At 36.5% G+C, this 24392-nt stretch overlaps 1 protein-coding gene across 3 annotated transcripts in view; it reads left to right on the top strand.

Moving 5' to 3' along the window:
• The window catches only part of USH1C (USH1 protein network component harmonin), a 47384-nt gene that overhangs the window by 11557 nt on the left and 11435 nt on the right, over positions 1–24392 (top strand). For 2 of the 3 annotated variants that reach the window (XM_074842238.1, XM_074842237.1), the window contains exons 5-15: positions 71–179; positions 282–306; positions 1039–1096; positions 1820–1923; positions 3020–3104; positions 3522–3581; positions 3859–3915; positions 5765–5907; positions 6515–6580; positions 9584–9708; positions 12325–12401. In XM_074842238.1, the coding sequence (XP_074698339.1) occupies positions 71–179; positions 282–306; positions 1039–1096; positions 1820–1923; positions 3020–3104; positions 3522–3581; positions 3859–3915; positions 5765–5907; positions 6515–6580; positions 9584–9708; positions 12325–12401 (909 nt within the window). Of the gene's footprint in view, positions 1–70; positions 180–281; positions 307–1038; positions 1097–1819; positions 1924–3019; positions 3105–3521; positions 3582–3858; positions 3916–5764; positions 5908–6514; positions 6581–9583; positions 9709–12324; positions 12402–13164; positions 13215–15266; positions 15420–15780; positions 15898–18018; positions 18268–20185; positions 20243–21739; positions 21860–24392 lie in introns of all 3 variants that reach the window. The other variant, XM_074842239.1, reaches the window with a different exon arrangement.

Below are 24392 nucleotides of genomic sequence, written 5' to 3'. Positions count from 1 at the left end.
TTGCATCATTGATTAAAAACCTTTAAATGTTAATTCACAATTTATTGTTTCTTCTCCCTTTCATTTTGAGGTTGGAGATGAGATAGTTCGTATAAATGGATATTCCATTTCATCATGCACACATGAAGAAGTCATAAACCTCATTCGTACAAAGAAAATAGTGTCCATAAAAGTAAGACGTAAGTAACGTAACAAATCATCTGTATCACTAAAGAATGGTGTTAATAGATTGCCGGTGATCTGTAGAAAGTGTTACTTAATGGAGTATTTTTCTTTTTCAGATGTTGGCATGATACCTGTCAAAAGGTAATGGTATTTAATTTAAAAACAATGTAGATTATTTATTTTTACATAGCCTCTTCAATACACAAAGAACCTGTGTTTATCTGTATATTTGAAAAGGTGTGAATAGGCATCTTTGTAGGTGGTTAAAATGTTACATCCTTTGTGATAAACAGGCAGATGACTTGTTTGATGAATCTGACTTTTTATGCCAGTTGCCTACTTAAATGAACCAATTTCTATTTCCTCATTATTTGTGGATATTACCTGGAAATTTCATTACCAATGCATCTAGCTTAACAGAGAGCTCCACTGCTTCTCTATGTACGTAACATTTGAGGATTGCTTCAGAGCTTAGAAAAAAATACAAAGTATTGTCCTCTTCCAATTTTTGTTGAAAAGTTGAAACTTTAAGTGGAATGTTTGAGAAATGTTAATGATGGGAGGTGTCTTGCTGCATAGATATTTATATAAGCTCTTCAAGTTGCTATGGCTATTTTCACAGTCTTAGAGTTTCCCAAAATTGTTTCACTTGAGGAGGTTTTCTCAATTTTATGTTTTACCAGCTTTACTAGCCTAAATAATTGTGTGCTTGATTGATGCTCCATTTAAATTGCTGGAAAACAAACCAGTTGTTGTGAATGGTATCCAAAGGAACATGTGGATGCAAAATAGGAGGCTGTGTTCCAAAGTAGCTTCTTGAATACATTTACATTTATTTTGTCCTTGTTATTTTAAATTACTTTTTCCTTCCAGTTCAGCAGATGAACCTCTTAAATGGCAATACGTGGACCAGTTTGTGTCAGACTCTGGGGTAAGAGATCAATATTTTATTAAGATGTCTTCTGGGAAATCTATAATGGTTTTGAAACAATTTTTCCTCTGACCTTATCACAGAAGTTATTGTATGTATTTCTATGATGCAATATTTTGTTCAAGGGTTCTGGAAGAAACATCTTCTGTGATATGAAAAGATTATAGAATCATTTAGTACGGAAAGGGCAGGATATAAATGAAATACCTTTTACTCATTAATTGGTGCTTTATTTTACTTGAGTTTATTAACTTACCAGGCTATAGTTCTACTGTATAAATCTTGAACTGATTATTTGGCCTATCTTAACTATATTAGTGGAGGAATGACAGGTATGAATGCAAGTGAAAAGAGATACCACAATTACTTCTCTTTTGCTTTCAGGAAGAAAGACTTAGTTAAATAGTGAGCACTATCGTGTATTTTTCCAGTCCTTTTGTTAGGGAACTTCTAAATGATTATTTTGCCGTATCGCTTTCCTCTAATTTTCCTTCATCCTTTTCCGAAGACAAGTTTGACTATTTAAACAATTTTCTTCAAATAGTTCAGTCTTTCACCTCAGCCATGGAGCTCCACTGAAATGACTGTACTTCACATTCATCTCCAGTAGGACATCTTATCTTGATGTTTGCAGGGCTTGATCCTGGCTTCATGAATTTTTATAGTTGTCTGCATATGAGTTCAACACAGTAATATCTGCAGCATTTTTTAATCCCCCCACAGGAAGGAAAGGGCAGTGTTGCTGGTCTTGCTTCTTCTGGAGGGAGAGACAATAAAGAGAAGAAAGTCTTCATTAGCTTGATTGGTACAAAGGGCATGGGATGCAGGTGGGTACATGTTTCTTATTTAATGTTACTGGTTTGGTAAGTAAGACATCCAAAGCAGTCCTTTTCTGTCCTTCATTGGTATGATATCAGGAAAATGAAAATCCATGCTGGATCAGGAAGGCAAACTGGAACAGGAAGGTATCTGTGGCACACGTTATGTATTATTAGACAAAGCATAAATACCTGTGTTACAAGTTCTGACTTAAAACCAAAAAAATCTTTTAAATTTAAAAATAGGAGCAGGCTGAAAGTGACATAGTACAAGTTATTGTGGAATTGGATCTTTTAAATGCTTTTACATTTCAAAATACTTTTAAATGCTGCTCTGTGATGTTGCAGGTTCCAGTACTGTCCAGTGTTATGTTCACTCCCTGAACTTACACTGCTTTGTAGCCCTTTTCAGAACCGAGAAGCCATCACACAGATAGATAGATCCAATTCCTGAAAGTAAAGTTGAATTTGCAAGATTCTTAGAAATATGAACAGGTGCTTTTCAGGCTCCTGTCCTTGCAGCTAGTTATGGAGGTTTTGAGGTAGAAGGAATATTGTAGGATTTCTTATATATTTAGGAATATATAGTTATTAGGATTGAACTGCACAGATATTTTCTGAAGCATAAGTTTTCTTTCATATTATTTGGAAGATCTAAAGGTTTAAAGAAATTATTTACAAACCTGGAGAGGTGGTTCAACATCACCTCCTGGATATATTATCTACACAAATCATTGCTGTGTTTAGGCCCAGCTTAGACTGCAGCTTAAAGTTTCCAGGCTAGATGTTGGCCCCTGACTGAAACATCCTTCTTGCTTCTAATAAAGAATCCTGAAAAATAACGTTGTATTATACATGCAGTATACTGCTGTTTAGTGAGCTAATGTGCAAGCAATTAGTATTCTTCATTGTGTTACATGCTTGCTTTTGAATGTCATTAGTGTCCCAGTCCCTTAGACAGTGTAGGTCAGTATACTATGTTGGTTTCAACATCTAAGGAAAAATGCAGAAGCTTGAATATTTTTCTTTAATCTTTTCTTAAATCACAGTATTATTCTATAAATATTGCCCTATAAATGTGGTTTTTTTTTTTATATTGCACCAGTATTTCCAGTGGTCCAACACAAAAACCAGGCATTTTTATCAGCAATGTTAAGCCAGGTTCTCTTTCAGCAGAGGTGGGATTGGAGGTAAGTATGCCACCTTCCAAGGTAGGTACCACAAGGAAATCTTGTTCAGTATTTACTACCTCAAGGATTCTGGATCACTGTAAAGTCACTAACTGTGGGGCTTTTTCCATGGGAAAGAAATACATTGTGGTTACATTTGAAATTAAGTGAGTTTCTTAAAATTTAAGAACATGACAGTGCCATCCTGGGTCAGATCAACAGTCCATTGAGCTCAGTATTTGGTCTCAAACAGTAGCAGTAGGGAATGCTAATACAGGATGATGTTCAATCATGGTTGATTACTGGTCTGTTCCCCTTGTACTCTGCCAGTACCTATATTATTGTATTAAGAATGTTAGAGAGTATATTTCTTTCTGTTTTCATTTAATATATGTACTGATTTAGCATCTGTACTAAAATTTAGATTAACTCCTTTAGGTCGGTGATCAGATTGTTGAAGTAAATGGAGTGGACTTTTCTAATGTGGATCATAAAGAGGTAAGATCAAGTCTTACTAACTCCTTGAATTCATAGTTGTCAGCTTATTAAGCGTCTCTCTGATTTTCCTGGCTGCAAAAGTATGTTTTGATACTGGACTACTTAACCAAAGAGGTTGTGTATTGAACACGGGAATTTAGAGGTCTGAATACCTACCACCCTGTTTAGTTCAGGTAGGTCTGGAAATTCCAGCCTTGACAAGCAGCATCTTTTATCATATTTATACAGATCTTTATTACTTAATTCAGACTGATTTTTGTTTTGTTTTAATTTGCAGGCTGTCAGAGTGCTCAAAAGTAGTCGTACTTTGACTATCTCTGTGGTAGCAGGCGCTGTAAGTAGTATATTTATAAAGGCATAACATTTGTGAAAATTACTGTGTGGGCAAAGAAATGGTAAAAATAAATAGATAAGAAGTAAACCTATGTTTCCTTGCAATGTCTATACCACTAAATTCTGTCAAACCAGGGCAGTGTTAAGTGGCTTTTATTTTCTTGACAACTATCTACAGTATTCTCAAATGAAACAGTTTCATGACTGTGGGCCAGTGTTAAGCTGTTCTCTTGACAAGGAATGGAAATTAACTTTATTGTAATGGTTTCTCACATTTGAGAGCTTCTGTTCTCATAGATAGCTGCTTCTGCTGGAACATGAAAGGTAAATTGGATTGGAATCAATTAATTTTTTTATCCTGAATAGCTGATGTCTTAGACTTATTCCAAATGAGTTCCTTGTGTAACTGTTTATCTGATCTCTTTACTGTATCAACACACTGAAAATTGTTCAATTTTCCATTTCCACTGTTTTGTACAACAGAACTATACGCCTTTGGGGTCTAATCTAAAGCCAGCTGAAATTAATTAAATCTTCCCACTGACTTCAGTGTGACTTTCTATAAATGTTTAATGTTTTTACTGCTTTAATCCTCTTATAGTAAAATGTATAGTTATATACAAGAGGATACTCAAGTTCCATAGAGCAATCAAAGATGGTATTTTCTAATTGCCTTGCAACTGAATTAAGAGCGGAAAACAAGATTTAATAATCATTTAAGCTACTTCCTGAGGGCTCATGTATACTGTGTAGCTATATTAAGGAATTTGTGGTTTAATTAACTCTGACAGTAACAAAAGATCCAGTTGTCCAGAGGAATTGTAGACACTGTTTAAACAAATGCGTCAGACTCGCTGATTAAGCTCCAGGAACACAACATCCTAAGGACTTAGTTTCAACTCCCAGATATGTTACCAGCTGTTAGAAAAGATGGGATCTACTCCAGCATGTACTACTGTGGTTGCATCCTTAAAATGGTGAATTGTTGCTATGGCACTCTCCAGCTCCACCCTACTTCACCTTGCATGTCTCTCCTTTCCTCACATCTTTGAGCTAAAGAAGAAATTGCAAAAAGAAACAGCTTCTCTACTCCTGTTTTTCAGTCAGCAAAGACCATGGTGCAGAGGTGTTCTTCACTGCCTGTTTCTATTTGAGCTGTCTACTTTGAGCCTTAGACACATGAAAAATCCTGCCTTCCTAATTAACGTGAGATTTTAATTTCAGTAACGAAAATTAGATCAAAGTTATCAAAGTGTTCGACAAATAGCACCACGGAAATGTATTTCCTGAATAGAAAATAGTACTGGTGTCTTAACTGTAAAGCAAATGAAACAGGAACAAAACCAACTGATACACATGAACCGTTTGGCGGTGTACATTCCCTGTATTTGGGTTCCCTGAGTGATGATACATTGCCACAGCAGCCAGGCACAAGAGCATTAAAACGCGGTAACTGTGTAGTTGTCTTCCACGCTGGGGTTCATTCAGTGTGCTGTTCCCTGGCATTGCATTGCTCAGTTCGATTTCAAGAAAGTATAATGTGGAGTTTTTTCTGGGTGACACACTAAGGATGGCTGGCATGACCCCCTACACTGTTGTTGCTGACTTTAGTAGTTGCATGCCTCTTCTGAGGTGTTCAGCAGCTCATAACTTTGAGACTGAAACTCGAGTAGCTCTTTGGAAGCAAGTGATCAGAATTTTCAGGGTCTTTCAGAAAGCGTTCCTCAGAAAAAGTGATGTGAGGAAATGGCAGATGTGCTAGTATGTAATTGGTTTTTGGATTATTTCCTAGAACAACTACATTCATGAGACTTTTTCACAACTGATCTGGATGGCGGTTCTGATTGCAGGGAAAGGAGCTGTTCATGACTGAAGAAGAAAGGCAGAGAGAAGCACGTCTCCGTGAGCAAGAACGCCAGGAGTTAATGCATCAGAAGCGACTTGCACTGGAGACTAACAAAATCATCAAAGAGCAGCAAGAGAAAGAGAGATTGTAAGGACTCTGTATAGCACAGTCTGAAAAATTTAGCTTGGATTTGGAAAGGGCCTAGAAGACAGGAGCAACTGTGAGAAGATTCCCAACTTAGATAAACTTAATTTTGCTGTTGCAAAGTCTCTGTTCCTAAATCCTTATCCTATGCTGCTCTTGAGGTTCTGGGTTTTCAAAACTGATATCATTCAAATGCGTTTTGAGTAAAAGGGTTGTTTTGTTCCCCAACTGTACCCCTATGATTCACTGTGATATTAGTTATATTCCTGATGCCATTCCCTCATCCTTTATTTTCAGCAGGACAGTTACAAATTTTATACTCTTGCAATAATACGCCATGGGACAGTCTCAGAAGGAGATAGTGACTTACAGAGTTAAATAGATGATATGCCCTTATTATCCAGATGGTCAGAAATGTCCTCAGGGTTCCTACAAAAGTATATTGAACCCTTGGTATCTTACAGACGACTTTTAAAAAGGAGCATTTTTCCCCAATGCATATGTCTTTACTGTCTATATCCTTTACTAACTATATGCTGACACACTTTGTGCAAGTTCTTACTCAGAAAATACTATTTTTATCATGGTGTCCTAATTCCTCTTATTATAGAAGAAAACTGGAGATTTCCCAGAAGGCTGCAGAGGAGGAAGAGAGATATCGCAGAGAAATAGAGCAGTAAGTAAAAACCTTACATAGGCAATATGCTGCCTGAAGAAGGGTTCTTAGATCTGACTGTAAACATTCTGCATGTTCTTTTCTAATAAAGTTGGATACTATTTCCATTTAGCTAAATGTAGGGTCCAATGCATATGAGTAAGTACACCACAGTTACAGAATACGAAACTGATCTGAAAATCAACACCTGGAAAACATAAGGGTTATGGTGATAATAAATCCATTTTGAAATTGAAATTGAGTGCTTATTTTAAAAATGTAATAAATGTATAGAGAAACTTAAGATTAAGGAAGTTCTGTGTCTCAGAATTTGTTTGTTCTCACTGAACCACTACATTTAATTCTAACAGAAGAAAAAATAAATTAATACTGCAAGGAAATGGATCAGGGAAGAAACAGAGAAGAATGATGAAGGAATTGGAAAATGTGCCTATACTCAGGGACTTGATGATGTATCCACTTAGCTTATATTTTAAAAAAAACAAAACGCAGGTAGTTTGTTCACAATCTGTAAGAGTGTACACAGCATGGAATTTCATAGCCTTTTCAGTCTATCAGAAAGTTCCCAAAGCAAAAGCTGTGTAGATTTAGACTCAAATAAGGAGTAGAAATTTTTGTCATCATAAATTTTAAGTAGGCTTTTGCTTATCTAAGGAGAGAATTAATTAAATTCAAACTGTTACACCAAGAGGAGGAAGTTCTATAACCTATTTTATTCAGGAAATCTGATCTTTATTAAAACAGTCTATTCTGGTTTTTAAAAATCTGTGATTCTAGGCACTAGACACGTTTAAAGATTCTATCATAATAAAGTCAGTACTATAAATGTAATTTAAACATTATTTTACATTTGGAGCTTTAAAATTAACCAGTATAACATGTTGTTGTTATCACAGTAATTAATTTGCCTTCTAAATGACAGTGGGAAATTGCATGAAAGATAGTGTGAAATTGCACAGTATCTGTTTTGATGCAGCCTTTTAGAGTGAAGATTGACCCTGAAGTATTCAGCTTTGCAACTTCTACTTCTTAAACAGTTTTTAATTCATATTCACTTAAGTCCCTTTTCACGTACCTGTATTAGCTAGAATTCTCTGATAGAAAAAGTGCAGGGCCATCTGAATCTGTGAGGTGCGAAAAGGAATATATTCCCCAGCTGTCACAAGAGAAAAATCTTCTGACAGTCCTGCTGTCAGCTCTACTGCAGCATGTGGATGAATTCTTACACGTTTTGTTTTTCTAATTCCTGGGGAATAGATAACATCCTGGTTTTTATTGTGGTCTGCTGTAGAAATTCCTGTAATAGCCATGGAAAGCTGCTATAAAAGCAGACCATCACAGGTGAAGAATGGTTCCGTTCTCCAAATCCAGATTGCCTTTCTGTTATAATGAATGTTCGCTATCTGCAGTATGCCTCTGAACTAAGTGCATCTCTGCTCACTCAGGGAGGACTATCATGATTAGGCTGCCCTGAGGAATGCTCATTGTAAGGTCTAGCATGTCTTTATACTTCCCTGTATAATTTCCAAGTGCTGCTCAGGCACTTAAGCTTTTCCATGTTACAATCCAAACTGTTAAATCAGTGTTAATCTCCTTGGTGTAGAGGAGGGAAGATGGTAGTATAGGAACATAGATTTAATCTAAAGGTTAGATTTAATAAGCAATTGCAGGCAGGCAGTTTCACTAAAACACAATGCTTTCCTGTATTAACAGTTTGTGAGGATGACACTTTGCTCCATTTTTAAAATCCGTTCTGCAGGAATTCCTTGTATAAAGTCACTGTGCCCTTTATTAGTATCCTGCATACATTTTAGGAAAAAATTTCAAATGTACCTAAATGGCAGAGGTCCTTAACTCTGTGTACTTCAAGTTACATTGTAACCCCATATTTTTTTTAATTGAAATGTAAACAACAAATCTAAACCTTCTGTCCAATGTTCCCTCCTATTAACTATGCCTCCAAATTTAAATCCTGACCTCAGCTGCAGGTTTAATAGTGCTTTGACTACGTGGATATTTTTTAAATTTACCTTAGCTACTTCAGAGATGCAAAAGGTAATACAAGTAGAAACAGCATAATATATATCTAAGACCTGGTAAACTTTGGCACCACATATTAGTTTACCAGTTCAAGACAGGCTACAGCCAAGAATAGATCTTGGATCACTTAAAGGCACCATATATGAAAGTACAGACTCTTAGGTTATATGGCAGTTCTCTTGTGACCTGCTTGAGATTTGCTGAATTTTCCTTCAAAATGTCCTTTTTTAATCATGGTGCCTTTCTAGGTGCCTTCTAGATAATTTACTTGTTTTATGAGCTCCTTTGTTCCAAAGTGACAATTATTTTTTTCGTATTATTTTTTTCTTTTTTTCCTAGGATGCTGAATTTAATGTAGTTTGTGTCTCAACAGTATTTAGTTCTTTCTGTGAGGAGTCACTTTTTAGTGTAGCTTAGAAGTATGTGTTTAGGAAGCAGTTATCAAAATGGAGATAAGAGATATATAGATATAGATATATGACATACAGTTTTTAGGTATAATTTACCATTGTAACATCTGATTTAAGCACGTGGTAGATGTTCTGTCACTTAGTATTTTAGTTAAAACTGACTGTTTCTCTAATAGATTCTTCCCCGTTCTAAAAATGAAAAATTATTAGGTGAGAGATGGTTTTTGGCTTTAGTTAAGGTGACAGTCAGTATTATAGTGCATCACTTGGGGCTTAATATCTGTGCAGGTGTTTGTATAACTGGCCTTAGAAGTCTCAATATTAAATAAGAATATTTCAGTCAGTCACATTGTATTTTGCACGTTATCTTAGTAGCTTAGTAAATGAAACTTAGATTGTTGAAAGGAACTTGGTTTGGGGGAAGGGGCAGTCTATTTTGCTTTATGTTAAAGCGAAGAAAACAAACATGGTGAACACTAAATAATTGTAGTGAATTTATATTGATGCTGTTGTTTTTATACTCAGAATTGCTAGCTGCATTTTTTCCCTATAGGATAACAGCAGAAGAAGAGAAATTTAAAAAGGAGTGGGAAGAAGACTGGGGTCCTAAAGAACCTCCCAAATCACTAAAAACTGTAACTGCAGAAGTGCATTCTGCCCCTCGTTCCAAACACAAAAGTAAGTAATTGATGCTAATCTGCTTCCTAGGGAAAGTATTTGTTTCAGACGCATCACTGAGCTGTATGGCATACGTCACTAGTTTGTGTCCAAGCCAATCTAGTTATGACTTCGTTATTTTCAGAAGGCTGGAAGCATATGATAGATTAATTTAATAGCTCTTATTTAACAGGTACCTAGCTCACAAAATCTACAGCCACTCAAACAGCCATGGTTTTTACAAGCAGGACCAGCAGGGACGAGAATTAAAATAAAGCTCACTAAGAATTTGTCTGAAGTATCAACCTCTTTAGCTTGGGGTTTTGGTGCATTGCTTTCCATGTTGTTTGTGTTCTAGTATTTTAACTTTTCACAGAGCAGTTCTTGATCAGTAGTTTAGTGCTGATTTCCACTGTGTGCCCAAATGGAAGTAGTGCTGCATTTTTTATATGATACGTGATTATGTTTTATGTCCATGTGGACTGATACTCAAATACTAAGTTATATACATATGAGTGCTTTCATCTCAGTGAAAAAAATATTATTTACAATAATAAGTAATATTTTAGGTTTTATGGGCATTTTGTTACTGGGTTTTGTTACTTTTCAAAATGAAGGTATGAAGAAGGGGAGATAAGTGTTTGTTTTTGTTCTTTCATTTCGAATTAGCTTTGAGCTTTCTGCATTAATCATATCAGCAAATAACATTTTTATATTTGAGAAGAGGTCTTGGGAGGTGGAGTGTTTGAATGTAGAAAACTAGTACTAGATTTGGAGTCTCATTTGGAGTTAATGAATGTACTTTGTACTATTCCTATATGTTACCTTTTTTTCTTCTCTAAATCAGTGTATTATGAAGGGTGGAGATTATGGGTTTGAGTATTTTTATCTGCTTCTCTCTAACTAAAAAAAGATAGATATGGAATCACTGCTTTTGGCTTGGAGGAAATGAATTCAATGCTTAGTTTTGAGAAAAATCTAAAGATCTTTTCCCTCATCTCTTCAGCAGGACCTAGGTCCACTCTTACTTTGACAGTCTTTGGGGGCTGCAGGAATGTCTTGAAGCTCCCTTGCTTCTCTTCCATGAGGAGGAGTAAACAACTTAATATATTGAATGTCATCAAAAAATGCAACAGAAATAATTGTTGTAAAACAACAGCGAGACACTAAACAAAAAAGAGAAAAATCAAAGATTCTTAAGAATCAGTGACTTTTTTTTTAAGTGTTTTTACTGGATCTTTTGACAGATCCCTTTCTTGCCAGCATGCCTTTCACATCTACTTTATTCCTTCTCAGGCTAAAGTATTTACCACTTCATTTTTCTGCATATCACTTTCTTCAGCTCATGCTCTTTTGACAACTGTCTTAAAAATGAAATGGTGATGGTATAATGATGTTTACAACTGGTGCAAAAATAATCTTGCGTGCTGAGCACTTGGGGAGCAAAGCATGTAAGCATGTACTAATTAAACACATACAGTCAGAACTACTGTAGCAGTTCCTAGTGACCTAATCGTGAGAAAGCTAGGCACGTTTCTAAGGATTTGCAAAATTCAGGCATCTGTCCATGAGTTGCTATGTGTAGTAGCAGATCTGCTAATATCTTGAATAGACCATTTGTCAGAGTGGAAAATAAATCCTGCTTTTTCAAATGTAGATTACCTGTAGATTTTGAAACACCTATTCCTTAGTTTTGTTTTTTCTGTTCCCCTCTTGCTATCATTTTCCTTACTGAATCTGTCTCTTTTTTTCCTCCCCTGCCCTACTTTTTCCTGTCTCTTTCCTCTTTTCATCCATTGCAGCAAATCTTTCACAAACAGGCTGTAGTCTGCACAGACTGAAAATTGATTTCATATCACTGGGCAGGCTGCTTCAGAATTAGTCGAGAGATGAGGAGGTACTGTTTGTACACTGCAACTTTTCCATGAAGAATTGCCCTGAAGTGTAAGTCTGACTTAGTTGTCCAAAGGAATTTAAGGCACTTGGAGCTTAATTGGCAGTTAAGAAGCTAAATTGGAAGCTACAGATAGTATGTGGAGAGTGTACTAAAACGGTATTAGGCAAAGGCAGAAGTGGAAAGTGCTTGTTGCATAACTTAAGGAAGACCTGGGTTGGTTCTTAACCTGATTATGTAATTTTTCTGGTGACTTTGGGGAAGTCACTTAACTTTTCATGGATGACAAACTGAGATGGGGAAATGTTTCTTTTGCAACCATCTTTTATTCATTTAGCTTTCTGATTCTTCAGGACAGTGTTTTCTCTGTATAGCATCTACCCCAGTGATAGTGCAGTAGAAGGCTGGTATTTCTTTTTGAAGCCAGATATCCCAGAACTGCTGATGGTTTAATTACAGGAAAAGCCACCTACCTCTGCAGGCTTCTCTTCATAGCAGAACAGACTAATTGGCCATGTGCAGATCTGAACTGCTCTTCAGAGTTGGAGGAAGTTGGAAATTGATTTGATTTAAGCAGGACCTCATTCTTTTTCAATTATGTGAAAAAATGTCCCATTGCTAACTTCTTTTTGTTTCATGGAAACTTCTAGTCACACATTGCTGATCTCTTTTTCATTTCATGGGAACCTCCAGTTAGACTGTCATTTCTATCTCCTCACTCCTTTCCTCCTTTGTTTCTCTAGTAGATTTAAAGGGAGTTGCACATGACCAACTTGAAACAGATGACATGGATGAAGTGATCATGAAGCAGGACAAACAGGTTTGCTGCTCAGCCTTAACTTCCTATCCTGATTCAGATTCTTCCTGTGTTTCACTTCCTCCTGACAGTCAGTCGTAACACCAAGCTGATCATTTGGTTTTGCTAGGGCAATATGTGTGGTCTTCTAGTAAATGGTGAAAGGTTATGACACTGTTGCTGTCATTGCTTTCTAAATATCTTGATACAAATACACAATCTATCAACCCTACTGAAAGATGGATTATATTGAGAGCTGTGTGTGTTATCAGTGTTTCTTACATAAAATTATGGTAATGGATTCTTTTGTATGTTTTTGCTTAGCAATGTTGTTTTAAATATTTATACACTTGGCTTGAAATATTTTATACTAGGAAATGGAGCTTTTCTTGTCTCCTCAAATGCCACGGTGTTCTGCCACAAGCCTGAATGAGTTTGAAAGCCTGTTTCATTTTAAGAAGGCTTGTTAAAACTAGTGTAAAGTAGGACCATGACCATAGCAATCTTAGCAATGCATATGGATGTATGTTTCTGTATGACGGTTACCTGTTGCATTTGCTTTGTTTAACATAAAATGTGTACTGGTAAAATAAGGGTAACTTATGACTAAATGTACTAGCACAATTGATCAAGAAGTCATCTAAGAACTTGTCATGTAATTATGAACCTTTTGTGTGGCGTCTTCAAATAAATTTTAATCAGTTACGTGTATTAGCATGGATTAATCTGAATCTGAACCAGTCCTTGACTTTTCTTCAAAAACCAGCTTTTCCTTTACCTTTTGTAGCTTTTGGATGGTTTTATCGGTATGAAGGAAAATTTCCCACAATCCGCAAGGTACAAAGTTTGATATGTAAATCTGTTTGCTGTGCATTTGAATTATAATTCCTCTTTTTTTATTCTTCTTCTCTGTTATTACTAGACATTCTTTATAGTCAAATGCTTCCTTTAACACGTGCACAAATTCAGATGCATTTGGGATGCATCTGCCTAGGAGTTTGTTCTTTTGAATACTTTGGACTTTTCAAGTTCTGCCAGCTGCAGTGGGAATTGTATGTTAATACTTTGCAGAAGGTGTTCAGTACAGGTGGGCAGTGTACGTCTTTATGTTCTCCAAAAGTCCTCAGCATAATGTATTAAAGTACAAAGACAAAAATCCAATGGGAACCAGGTATGCAGTTCCCAGTTACACCTTTGAAAATCTCCCAGTAAGAGGAGTGCTGAAGGCAAAACGTTTAGGCATGTACATCATACAGAATGAACAACAAAAAAATGAAAACCTTGAAGTTTGATACAATACTTTCACATCTGTAGAGCTGCTGCTAAAGTATTGCAATTTCAATTTGTTAGAGCTTCTAATAATACTGTGTTCCTGCTGTTGCTTTACTCTGTTTATTTCTTTCAACGTATATTAGCCATATTATAAGGGTTTTGTGGTTGTGTTGTGGTGGTGTTTGGTTTTTTTTGTGGTGGCTGATGGTAATTAACTGGGGTAGAAGTGTCAAGAAGGGTTCATATGTCTATCTTCTGAGAACTTGGGGTTTCTGAGGAGGTCAGGATTGTGTCTGACAGAAGTATTTGTGTCACTGTTTAGGACAGTTTAACCTTCTGTGTGGACAGGAAATGCCTGTTCTCCTTGCTAGAGAATAGGAAATGATGGTGCACTCCGATACCATTCTGTACCGCTAGCGACTGTAAATCATCATGGACCCAATGCAATTGCTCACCACCCGCTGACCAACGCCCGAGCAGCAATCTGCCCCCCAGTTTCTATACTGAGTATGACATCCTGTGGTATGGAATAGCCCTCTGGCTACTTGAGGTCAGCTGTCCTGGCCATGCTCCCTCCCAACTTCATGTGCACCTGCTCACTGGCAGAGCATGGGAAACCTAAAAATCCTTGACTTAGGATAAGCATGACTTAGCAACAACTAAAGCACCAGTGTGTTATCAACATTATTCTCACACTGAATCCAAAACACAGCACTGTACCAGGTACTAGGAAGAAAATTAACTCTGTCCCAGCCAAAACCAGGACATCAATATGAAGTAGGCCCTAGCAGTACAAACAGGAGAGGATAGCAGAAATATGCCATCGTTAAAGCAGAAATAAGGAGCAAGGTATATTTGAAGACAACAGGAAGAAAGGATCCAAAAATACTGTGTAGTTTTTCCCTTTGGTTGCACTCTACGTGTAAAATTTTAGTTGCTTTGTGCTGTGTTAGTTCACTCACATGAATAGATTTTATCTAGTGCCTGTAAGAGCTGCTTGGTCTTTGTGATGCAGTGGTCTTTCCTGGGAGCAATTCAGTTTGTGCACTGATCTAACCCTTCCATTTACAATTGCTTATTTCTGTTGTATTAAGGCATGCAATGCTCATTTTAGGACACATGCATGAAGAAGTTTTATGCATAGAATATTCACATCTACCTATACATGAGCATCTGTCACCTAAAAGCAGTCAGTCTATATATATATACACATATATACATATTCTGGCATATATATAAAAATGCTAGAATGGAGAGATGGCAAATCAAGACCTAACCAAAACTGTTTGAATATGAAAAGTTTTGTAGTGGGCCTGTGTGCTCTAATGTTGTAACTTTACATGGAAGCAAAACAGTTTAACTGTCTCATCTTGTCCAACTTACATTAATGTTCACAGACCCTCCAGATAAGGTTGAATTTCCTGCAAATTGCTGGGGAAATGGACTTTAGATTTTCTTTTGAAAGACCATCCCCATACTTGCACAGACTGTAATTAAATTTTCAAGGCAGGCGCTCATGTACGGAGCTTGAAGTTTGCAGTGTTTTTAGCTGATGTAAAAATCTGTTTAACTAAAAAAAAAGAGAAAAGAAAAAACAAACCCACCAAAACTTCCCAGAAAGGAAAAGAAAGAAAGAAGTCAAAAAGTGACAGTTTTTGTGAACAGAAGAAGAATAAAAAGGAAATGGAATTTGAGCAAAAACTTGCCAAAGAGAAAGAAGGAATGTTGGAGAAAGAAAAACAGCTGAAAATAAATCGTCTCGTGCAAGAGGTATGTTGTGTTCTATCAAGTGCAAAATTATACTGAAATAAAATGAGCTGAATCTTTAGTGACATTCTCAGCAGGACACTTGTTTAATTATGTCAAAGACAATGAAGTTGAAAAAAATTGCTGTTTCACTACAAAACTCTGCTTGTTTCTACAGTCAGTTTTTATCCTAAATAAGGATACCTCTGCAGTTAATGAGTGTCCATGTATAGCGATGAATTTAATGAAAGACAGCAAAATAGGAAATAATTTGACAAAGCATTATTAGTTTTTAAACTAATTAAATGGTATTTCATACTTTGAAACCTATTAGTATTGTAACGATACCTATAACCTTTTTTCATGCGCTGATGTTATGGTTAAGGTATCTGAGACAGAACGAGAAGACCTGGAAGAATCAGAAAAGGTGCAGCACTGGGTGGAAAGACTTTGTCAGACACGGTTAGAACAGATTTCCTCTGTGGAGAATGAGTCGCCTGAGGTAAAATTCTGGCTTCTCCATATATTTCATGATCTCTAAATAACTCACTAGTGTCCTAAAAGCAACAGGCTTTTACAAGAGAAAAATCTGTCTTGATCTTTCCCCCTCAGCCTTCTTTCTAAGAGAGGAAAAGCATGTCAGTAATTCATGAATTACAATCTATAGCATTTTCTGTTCCTATATTTTATGGAGATGTTTTAATTATTTTAATGAACTGGCTTTATTTTATCCTTTTAAGATATACTATCACCACAAAATTAACAGTTTTATTGGCTCGTGAGCTGTTTGGGCTAGGTGGGACTTGCTACCAATAATAAAACTGAGACTAGAATACCCAGCCATATTTTTTAGAATCTGATGAAAATAAGAACATCATTGATGATGAGCTCTTGGATACTTCCTTGTATTGCATGGAAAAAAGATTAAGAAGATTACAAGAAGATAAGAAACTCCCGAAGAATAGCTTCTGGGTTTGTGTTTTAAATAGTCCCTTTAAATGAAGGGAGTTGCAGATAGTGATTGTGCCTTGGAGCCTGATGGTTCTAGATGTGAAGTGAGGTTTTCCCACCATCCTGCTGCCCTGGCTGCCTTCCAAGCACAGCTGCTTTCAAGAGGAACACTGCAATCTGCTGAACTCCCCCAGGATCCCCAAGAAATTGCAACCGCAAAGGGGACCCTTGGGGAACACTCTTGCATGAATTTCCTTCAGGTCAATGTGGAGCAGCTCTGAAAAAAGCAGCTGGTCTTCTGTTCTTCCTGGCCTCAGGCTCAGATCCATGTGGCTCTTCAGTGCAGGTCTCTAGGACAGTGGAATTATTATGCTGAGTTTTGTCTTGCTACCTAAATTTGGCTGCCTGTGTTCTGCTAGATCTTTGTCCCCCTTACTTCATAAAGTAAGAGGGGACATTTCAGATTAAAACTACTGTTATATTTCCAGAGCTTTACCCTGATTTAAGAGAAGCACTCTGTGTTGTATTTGCTTCATGAATTACATTATATATAAATATTCCATTACAATTCTACAGAAGTACCTAAGCAGTTAAACTCATGTAAAACACAAACCCAGAATGCTTTTGAGGGATAAATGTAGCTGAACAATATTCAGGTATTACAGGCTTGAACTGCTACTCGGGTACAAGAGCAGTCAAGTTCTCTTGACTTGTGCCAAAGAAATACCTGGGTTTTAGTACCAAGGGGTGAGTATGGCAGATAAGGAGATCACACAGGATGTCAGCAGAGATACCAACCTGAGGGAAGTATTGTCATATTAGACTAAGATTCATGTATATGTGGAACAGCTCATCTCTAATATTTCCTCAGCTGAGTCTATAAAACAGCAAAATGAAAGAATATCAACTGGTTTTTCTTAAATACTTCAGTTTGATCACTGATAAAAGAAGTGTCAGCAACTCTAACAGCATATGTAGAATCCTCCTTCACACACAACCGTATTTTTTGGGTGAGCTGCTCATTACGTTCAAACTCTGGACTTTGTTAGCACCACAATGCATCTGGTGTCAATTAACAGAAATTAGAAGGTCCAGAACCTCCTGAGGATCTGAATTTCATAGCGTCCTAAGCTTTCTGTTTTGAATAGCTGCTTAAGCTTGCTTCCCTCTCTTGTATTAATGTCTGGTTACATTTACACCAGACTTTAGACCCTTTCACTTTTTTAATAGCATGGAATTTCAGGGCCCATCTTCATTTCCTTCCCTTTTATATAATCATCTTTGCAAGGAGCAATTCTTGCTTTCTCTTCATAAGAGTGAGAAAGGCAAGAGTTGTGTTATCTGTGATTTGTCCTATGATTTTTACTTTCTGAAGATGCCATGCAGTTGGGTTTTTAGGTTTTTTTTTTTTTTTGTGTCACCCCCCCACCCCAACGGCCAAGGCTACTGTCACAGCACTCCAATTTTCTTCATTTTAAAATGGAATCCCAAGGAGTGCTTTTAAAAAGGCTTTCAGAGGAAACGTTTATGTATATTCTGTGTGGGAGAAGCCAAGAGATTCCTGTGCAGGAGCAGTTAGGCTGAGTGATGTTCTAGAATTTGCCATTAATTTCTTCAGATCTGTGGCAGGCAGAGGAACTGTTAAGGCAGATTTCTGTTCTGTTGCACATAGTTGGCAAGTGGACGTCCTTCTGCTTCTCCTTCTGCCACATCAATGCGGCGTTTTGCCGGTGGCCTGCAGCTTCACACCACAGATCTTGATGATATAAACTTAGATGAAGTTGACAAGCCTAAACAGCGTGTGGCACCACCTCCGCCACCACCACCCACCGTTACTCCAGCACCATCAACTCATCTACTTCCTACACCAAATGTTCCACTTCCAAGAGGTCCAGCCCTGGCAGTAACACCAGCTTCCCAGGTGACCTCATGATCTGTTTGGTTGCATGTGCCTTTACCATTCCCCTGCCTGGCCTCCCTCCCCTGCTCTATCACCCACTTTATCCACTGGATCTACCCATCTGCCACATGCAATGTTAAAAGAAGCAGTGAGATGGTTTCATTGTTTTATAGTAGTGAATGCAGTCCTGAGGTAGTTATATTTGGTGGGGTTTTTCAAAATTTAAATCAAGAGGGTTTTACTCTCTCCTCCCTACAAACGTTGCAACCCTACCACATGTAGGTATCATGTATCACTTAAAAAGACAATTTGGACTTGAGTGTTTAAAGATTAAAAAAAAAGCAATGACAGGCAGCAGATTTAACTCATCGTTAAATTTGAGCAAAATTACTTGTGAAAGTGTCTTAAATATGTCATCAAATTGCTTTGTTAGGTGAGAAGAGTGAACAAAGAAAGTTAGCTTAAAATGAGAAGCTCAAGCTTTTAAAACATCAACACTGTATAAATTACCAGTAAAATACTTTTAAATGAACAAGAGCTGGTAATCAGGTTTGACTTTTTTTACACACACAGGAGTTAAGGACTTCTTTGAGAAAACATTCTGATGTCCTCCTTATTACAATCTCAGTCCAAAAGAGAATCAAATATAAGAAATTTTGTGCCTTCTTTAGGAGAGAAATGGCAACTGTTTCATCATGATTCCCTTTTCTAAGCACTGTAGTGAGATTCATGTACTCGTTCTTGTGGCAAAAGAATCTTAATTGTTTTAAACAGCGGAAGAGGATCCCATACAGTCACTTTTTTTCCCCGCCCACAGTTTTCTGCATGGATTGGCTGACTGCATTGTTGGTTTTCATGGGTTTTTTGCATGTTTACTTGGAAATACTAGGTTTTGCATTTGCATGATTCTAGTTGGGGTGGGGAAGGATATGCAAATTAATCACTTGTCAGGGGAAACTGGCAGATTATTTCTATATGAATAATTGCCCTAATGTGAACTATGAATCTCTTCTTGTAAACTTAAGTAGACCTCTGATAGTGCTCGATCTATGTGGCTTATATGTTTGAAGTGCCAAGAATATGCTAGATCCAGTGAAATGGAGATATCAGATATTCTTATGGATAACATGTTTCCCAAGCTATTTGCAAAATAAAAATGATGTGAAATGACACAGGTGTGCAAAATACTAGCATTCAGAGGAGAAATACATTCTCCCAATGCTAGTAAAAAATATTCAGATAAAATAATTAATATAGGAAATGCCATACAGGATCTGATCCCAAACCCATATATTCCAATATATGTTTCTGGCAGTTTTTCACTAACAGAGAAAAGAGGTTAATGATTAAGGAAAAATATATTGGTTAACAACAGAAAAATAACCAAGCCTTCAAAAATGCTGTCAGTTTTCACTGAATACAAGGAGTGTATATGAGGAGAGAGCTCAGCTCTTTGTAAAGTATTAATACTGAGCCAAAGCTGCTTTGTTTATAAGTAGATAACTCAGTATTCCTGATGTGGTTTCAGAAATGGAAGAAAAATAAGAAGCTGGACAATTTATCCTTGCTGTTTTTTAAAAAGTTGGGTTTTAATACCACAAGTAAGCAGAAGCAGTGCATTTACTTGACTTCAGCCAATAAAGATCTTGTCTTTATGCCTGCTAAAGCCAAAAATAGAAACTTGTTGTCCTATAAGTTTACTTTTCTAATATTATTTAAACTGGTAAATCTCTATGTTGCTGATATTTTTTTTTTCCCCCCAGATTGCTTAATTTCAAATTCAGCTTGAACAAATACCTGCAAAAGGAATGAAATCCTGTCAAGTACATTCTTGACAACTTATTAAAGTATCTGGTATAAATTGATCTGTTTTTCAAAAGTATTATTAGCTATATGCTTTGTACAAACCTAGTGCTATACTAAGTCTGTTACTGTTTAGGTTGTAAGAAACACCTCCCATGTTGGCAAAGTATCTTCTGCGTCAAGCAATCCGCTGGTATGTCATGTACTGTTAATAATGACTGTAGTTTTATGAACTTCCTATGTAATGCTAATATCAAGGGTTTGACTCTGCATGACTAATTTATTTAAAACTCAGCACTTGCATCCATGTGTGTGGATCCGTTGCTGTGTTACAAGATACCCAACACCAAGTAGTGGAAGTGACTCCTAACGGTCTGAGGACTTAATATTTCAACATTTCAGTAACATACGGTCCACATTTGCCTGTTCTGTATGTCTTGGAGCATATACTTTGTGAAGACAGACAAAAGGAGCTAGGACCAAACTATATTTTGAACATAATGGGTATTAAGAAGCAAGCTTTCTTCTCAGAAGAACCAATGTTTGTTTGACAACTCCTTATACTGACTTTGTTTCAGGATGGCTGGATGTCACGTTTCCCCATTCTGAGGCACTCTAGAAAAGTCTGTCTAAATTGTGCAAATCCAGGAGAAATCATCCAGATCCAGTCCAACTTTAACAAGTTGGTATCTGTGAACCTGCTGATTCTTCTAAGATCAGAAAGCCTGACGATACATTTTGCAGTGTGGAACAACACTAGTTGAGGGATATCCACAGGGACTTTCAAAGATCTGTTTCCAAAACTTTTATCTTAAATTATTTAAAAAAGGGAAAAAAAAAAAAAAAAGTACAAACAAAAAACCACCCCAAAAATTCCCTTATTACAAAAACCAAAAAAACTGGCTTAACCAATTTGCTGGAAGCGATTCAAATCGTTTCAGAGGATACAGCTTGTACTATATGAATGATGTCTGGAATACATCACATTTCCTATGAGAAACATTGACAAGAGTGTGCTGAGAGTTGCTGGGGTTAAGTCAGAAACTAAACCCACAGGGCTCAGTTTTGAACTCTTTTCTTGAATAAAACTATGCTTGACGTCAGTGGGAGTTTTGACTGAGTAAGAAGTGTACAATCGGGTTAGTACGTGCTGGATGATTAGGTCTCAGATGCCTCTGGGTATCTGTACTTTGTAGAGTCAAGGGTGAGTAATTAGCATAACCCTTGCTCTTAAGTCAAAATAAGTTAACTTGAAATTCTTTATGGAAAGCTGATTGCTGCAGTCCTGGTGAATTTCATCTTAAAAGATCTATTTAGCCGTAGATAAGTTAAAATCTCATTTCAGGTTCACTATGTTCTTACACTCAACTCTAGCATTTTTTTCTCCTATAGTTTCTCATTCAGTTCATTGCCTTTATGGGATAAATGCCAAAAGCAGGGATGAGATTTTTCCATAATCTTGCTGGTGAAGTCAGAGTTTAGGGGAAAAAGCTACTATTTGGATGCAAGAGAAATTATGTTTTGGTTTGTTGACTTTTTAAGTCTTAGTTATAATATTTCTGTAGCCTTTTGTTGTATTAGTGTCATTAAATTAATTACCATAAACTATTTGCATTGAGGCATCTTGGTGAAATGATGGATTTGCACAAATTGTGTTGTGAATTGTAATTTTCTTAAATTAACCCCATAGCAACTTGCTCCAAGTCCACCTACACAACGACATCCAGGGGTACCAATAGTGTCTAAACCAGTCATGCTGCATCCTGACCCAAACTTTGTGGTCAGGCCAACAATCAAATCAGAGGCCCTGGTAAGCCTTTTAATGTTCCTTTTCCAAGTGCTACAGTAGTGGTATTTGTTGTTGACTTGTCCTCAGAGAATCAATGCTTGTCTCATTTTCTGTTAACTAAAATTAATGTAGATTTTCAAGTGATCTCTAATGGTAAGTACAAAAGGGTACGTTTCCTTTTTTTTTTTTTTCATGATCTAAAAGTAACTTTTAGTGACAATTTTTGTACTGGGGTGCATAGTTCCAAAGCAGTGTAGAGCCTTAGACTCTGTAGATCTTCTTCATTTATTCACATGCTGGGTTTTATTTTTATAAATTCTGAATTCATCAGAAATGAAAGAGTAAAAAGCGATTACACTGTATTTTGTCCTTGTAAATAGTCATGAACATACTTGAAATGTAGATCTATACCTCATCATTTCATTTCTAGAGAAAAAAATGTGTTTTGTTATATCTTAGACTCCAATATACTGGTCATGCAGTGTTACTGCAAAGTTGACTCATAATCACATTCTTTTTCTTATTTCTTTTCCATTTCTGTTTCAAGTGTAAATGAAGACTAAATATTCTAAATGAAGGCTAAATATTTTAGGACCAGCTATGTAGCATCTTTGGGAATTGCGGTATATGAAGGAAAGTGAGACAAGGCTTACTGAGAAAAAATATAAATACTGTTCTGACAGGTGATAACTCCTAAGTGACAGCCCTGAAAATTCATCTACCGATTAGTAGTATTTATTCTTAAGGGTCATCATGACTTATGGTGTTAGAATTAGAGTTGTGTGTCTTATATACATATGTGTGGACAGGTGTGCATATATACATTTATACAAGCAAGGCAATGTATTGCAACATGAGCTTTCTAAGTGATGGAAAAAATATCACCTTTGCATTTCATTCATTTAATTACAAGTTTATGCTATATCTGACAATAAACAATGTGCACAATATTTCTACCTTTCATCAAAGTGCAATGGAATTTTTTGTCTTTTTATGCTTAATAATTTAGATACTCTTGTTCTTTTATTTTCCCAGTTAGTTTGATCAAATTTAAGTAATACTTAGTAACTAGTTTCCCCACAGACATAGTAATCTTGAAACTTATATTTTATAAATGGATTGAAATGATAAATGAAAGCACTTTTTATAAATTGCTCAAGAAAAGGTAGGTACACAAGATAAAAATAAATTCAGATCCCTCCAGCATAGATATTTCTTTCAGTTGTATGCGTTGGAGCTTTCATTTTAGTTGTGTTCAGTAATTCAGCATCTCTAAGCAATAGAAAATTCCTTAGGGGAGGGATGAACAGAGTAAAATCATAATCTGCAGTTAATATAATCTAGCTCTTGAAAATAAATAACTGGTGTGCAAGTATAAACTAGTTTGTAAAATTGATAATAGTCTTATGTGTGATCAGACAGTTTTGGTACAAATTGAACATGTTGCTTGTTCGGTTTGGGGGTTTTTTGTACTGCTTACAATTAGTTTGACAAATTGGCAATGAGATCCACCTCCATGAGAAAATTTCTTAGAATTTGTTATGCATGCATGCACATTTTCCAAATCACAGGTCTGCTGAAATATTTCAGATGTCGATCATCTTCATTCCCAAACTGCCTTATATTAGTTGAAAGATCAGAATTCAGTGGGAGCAATATTCTGGTAGGACTTTGAGAGAAACATCAGTCTATAAATTGGTTTTGCAGTCCTGTTACCTCTTACCTCCATTTATGACTTAATGCAGCAAAGAGTATTCATCCTCACTGCAATGAAGTCACAGTAGTATGTGGAGTAAGACTTGCATGGATACTGAACTAAAGAGCGAGGCTACTTCTGTTAGTTAAAAAATGAAAAGGGCAGCATATGACAAAACAGACAAGGAGGTACCTGCCTGTCTCCAGAAATGTCTAAAAATTATAATTTGATTTAATGTGGAAGGAACGTTTGAGAGGGAGGTGTGTCCTTATGTAGGTCAATGGTTCAGGTGCAGGACCGGTTCAGCTTCTCTTAGCGAAGGGAAGTATCACCAAAGGCAAAGTATCTTTTGCTACTCTATTTGTTGTCTTGCTAGATTTCACACACCTTATGGAACTCCAGTCTGTATGTCTTAATATGACATAATGCACTTGATTTCTTCTACCTTGTTTTTAACTGAATTCAGCTGTCCTGAGTACCAAACTCTAGAAACTGATCTTCGTGGATTTACTTGATTCAAGCAGCTAATCAAGTGAGCCTACACTTGAGCAATTCACTAGTAAAGAAGATGAAAAGCGTGAACGTAAGAATAAAATAAACATGCAAGAATAGATAAAATGTTCCTGTTACCTGAAAGGTAGTTGGAGCAGATAGGAAAAGTGAAGTCTCTGTTTTGACTTAAATCTTCAGATTAACCGAAATTCAGATTAGATTGCCAGGTCTTTTAAGAGTTCATGAAAACAAAGATGTTCTTACTTACAAATAGGAAAATGATGGGTGAGGATTAAACCTTGAGTGTGGCCTTGAATGCTGAGGGCTGCTCTAGGTCAAACTAGTGTGAACTGTTTGTCTCTGCTG

The sequence above is a fragment of the Strix aluco genome, chromosome 16, assembly GCF_031877795.1.
Source record: "Strix aluco isolate bStrAlu1 chromosome 16, bStrAlu1.hap1, whole genome shotgun sequence".
NCBI lineage: Eukaryota > Metazoa > Chordata > Aves > Strigiformes > Strigidae > Strix > Strix aluco.
The sequence above is the reverse complement of the archived record's forward strand: the minus strand, read 5'-3'. Positions and strand labels throughout refer to the sequence as shown.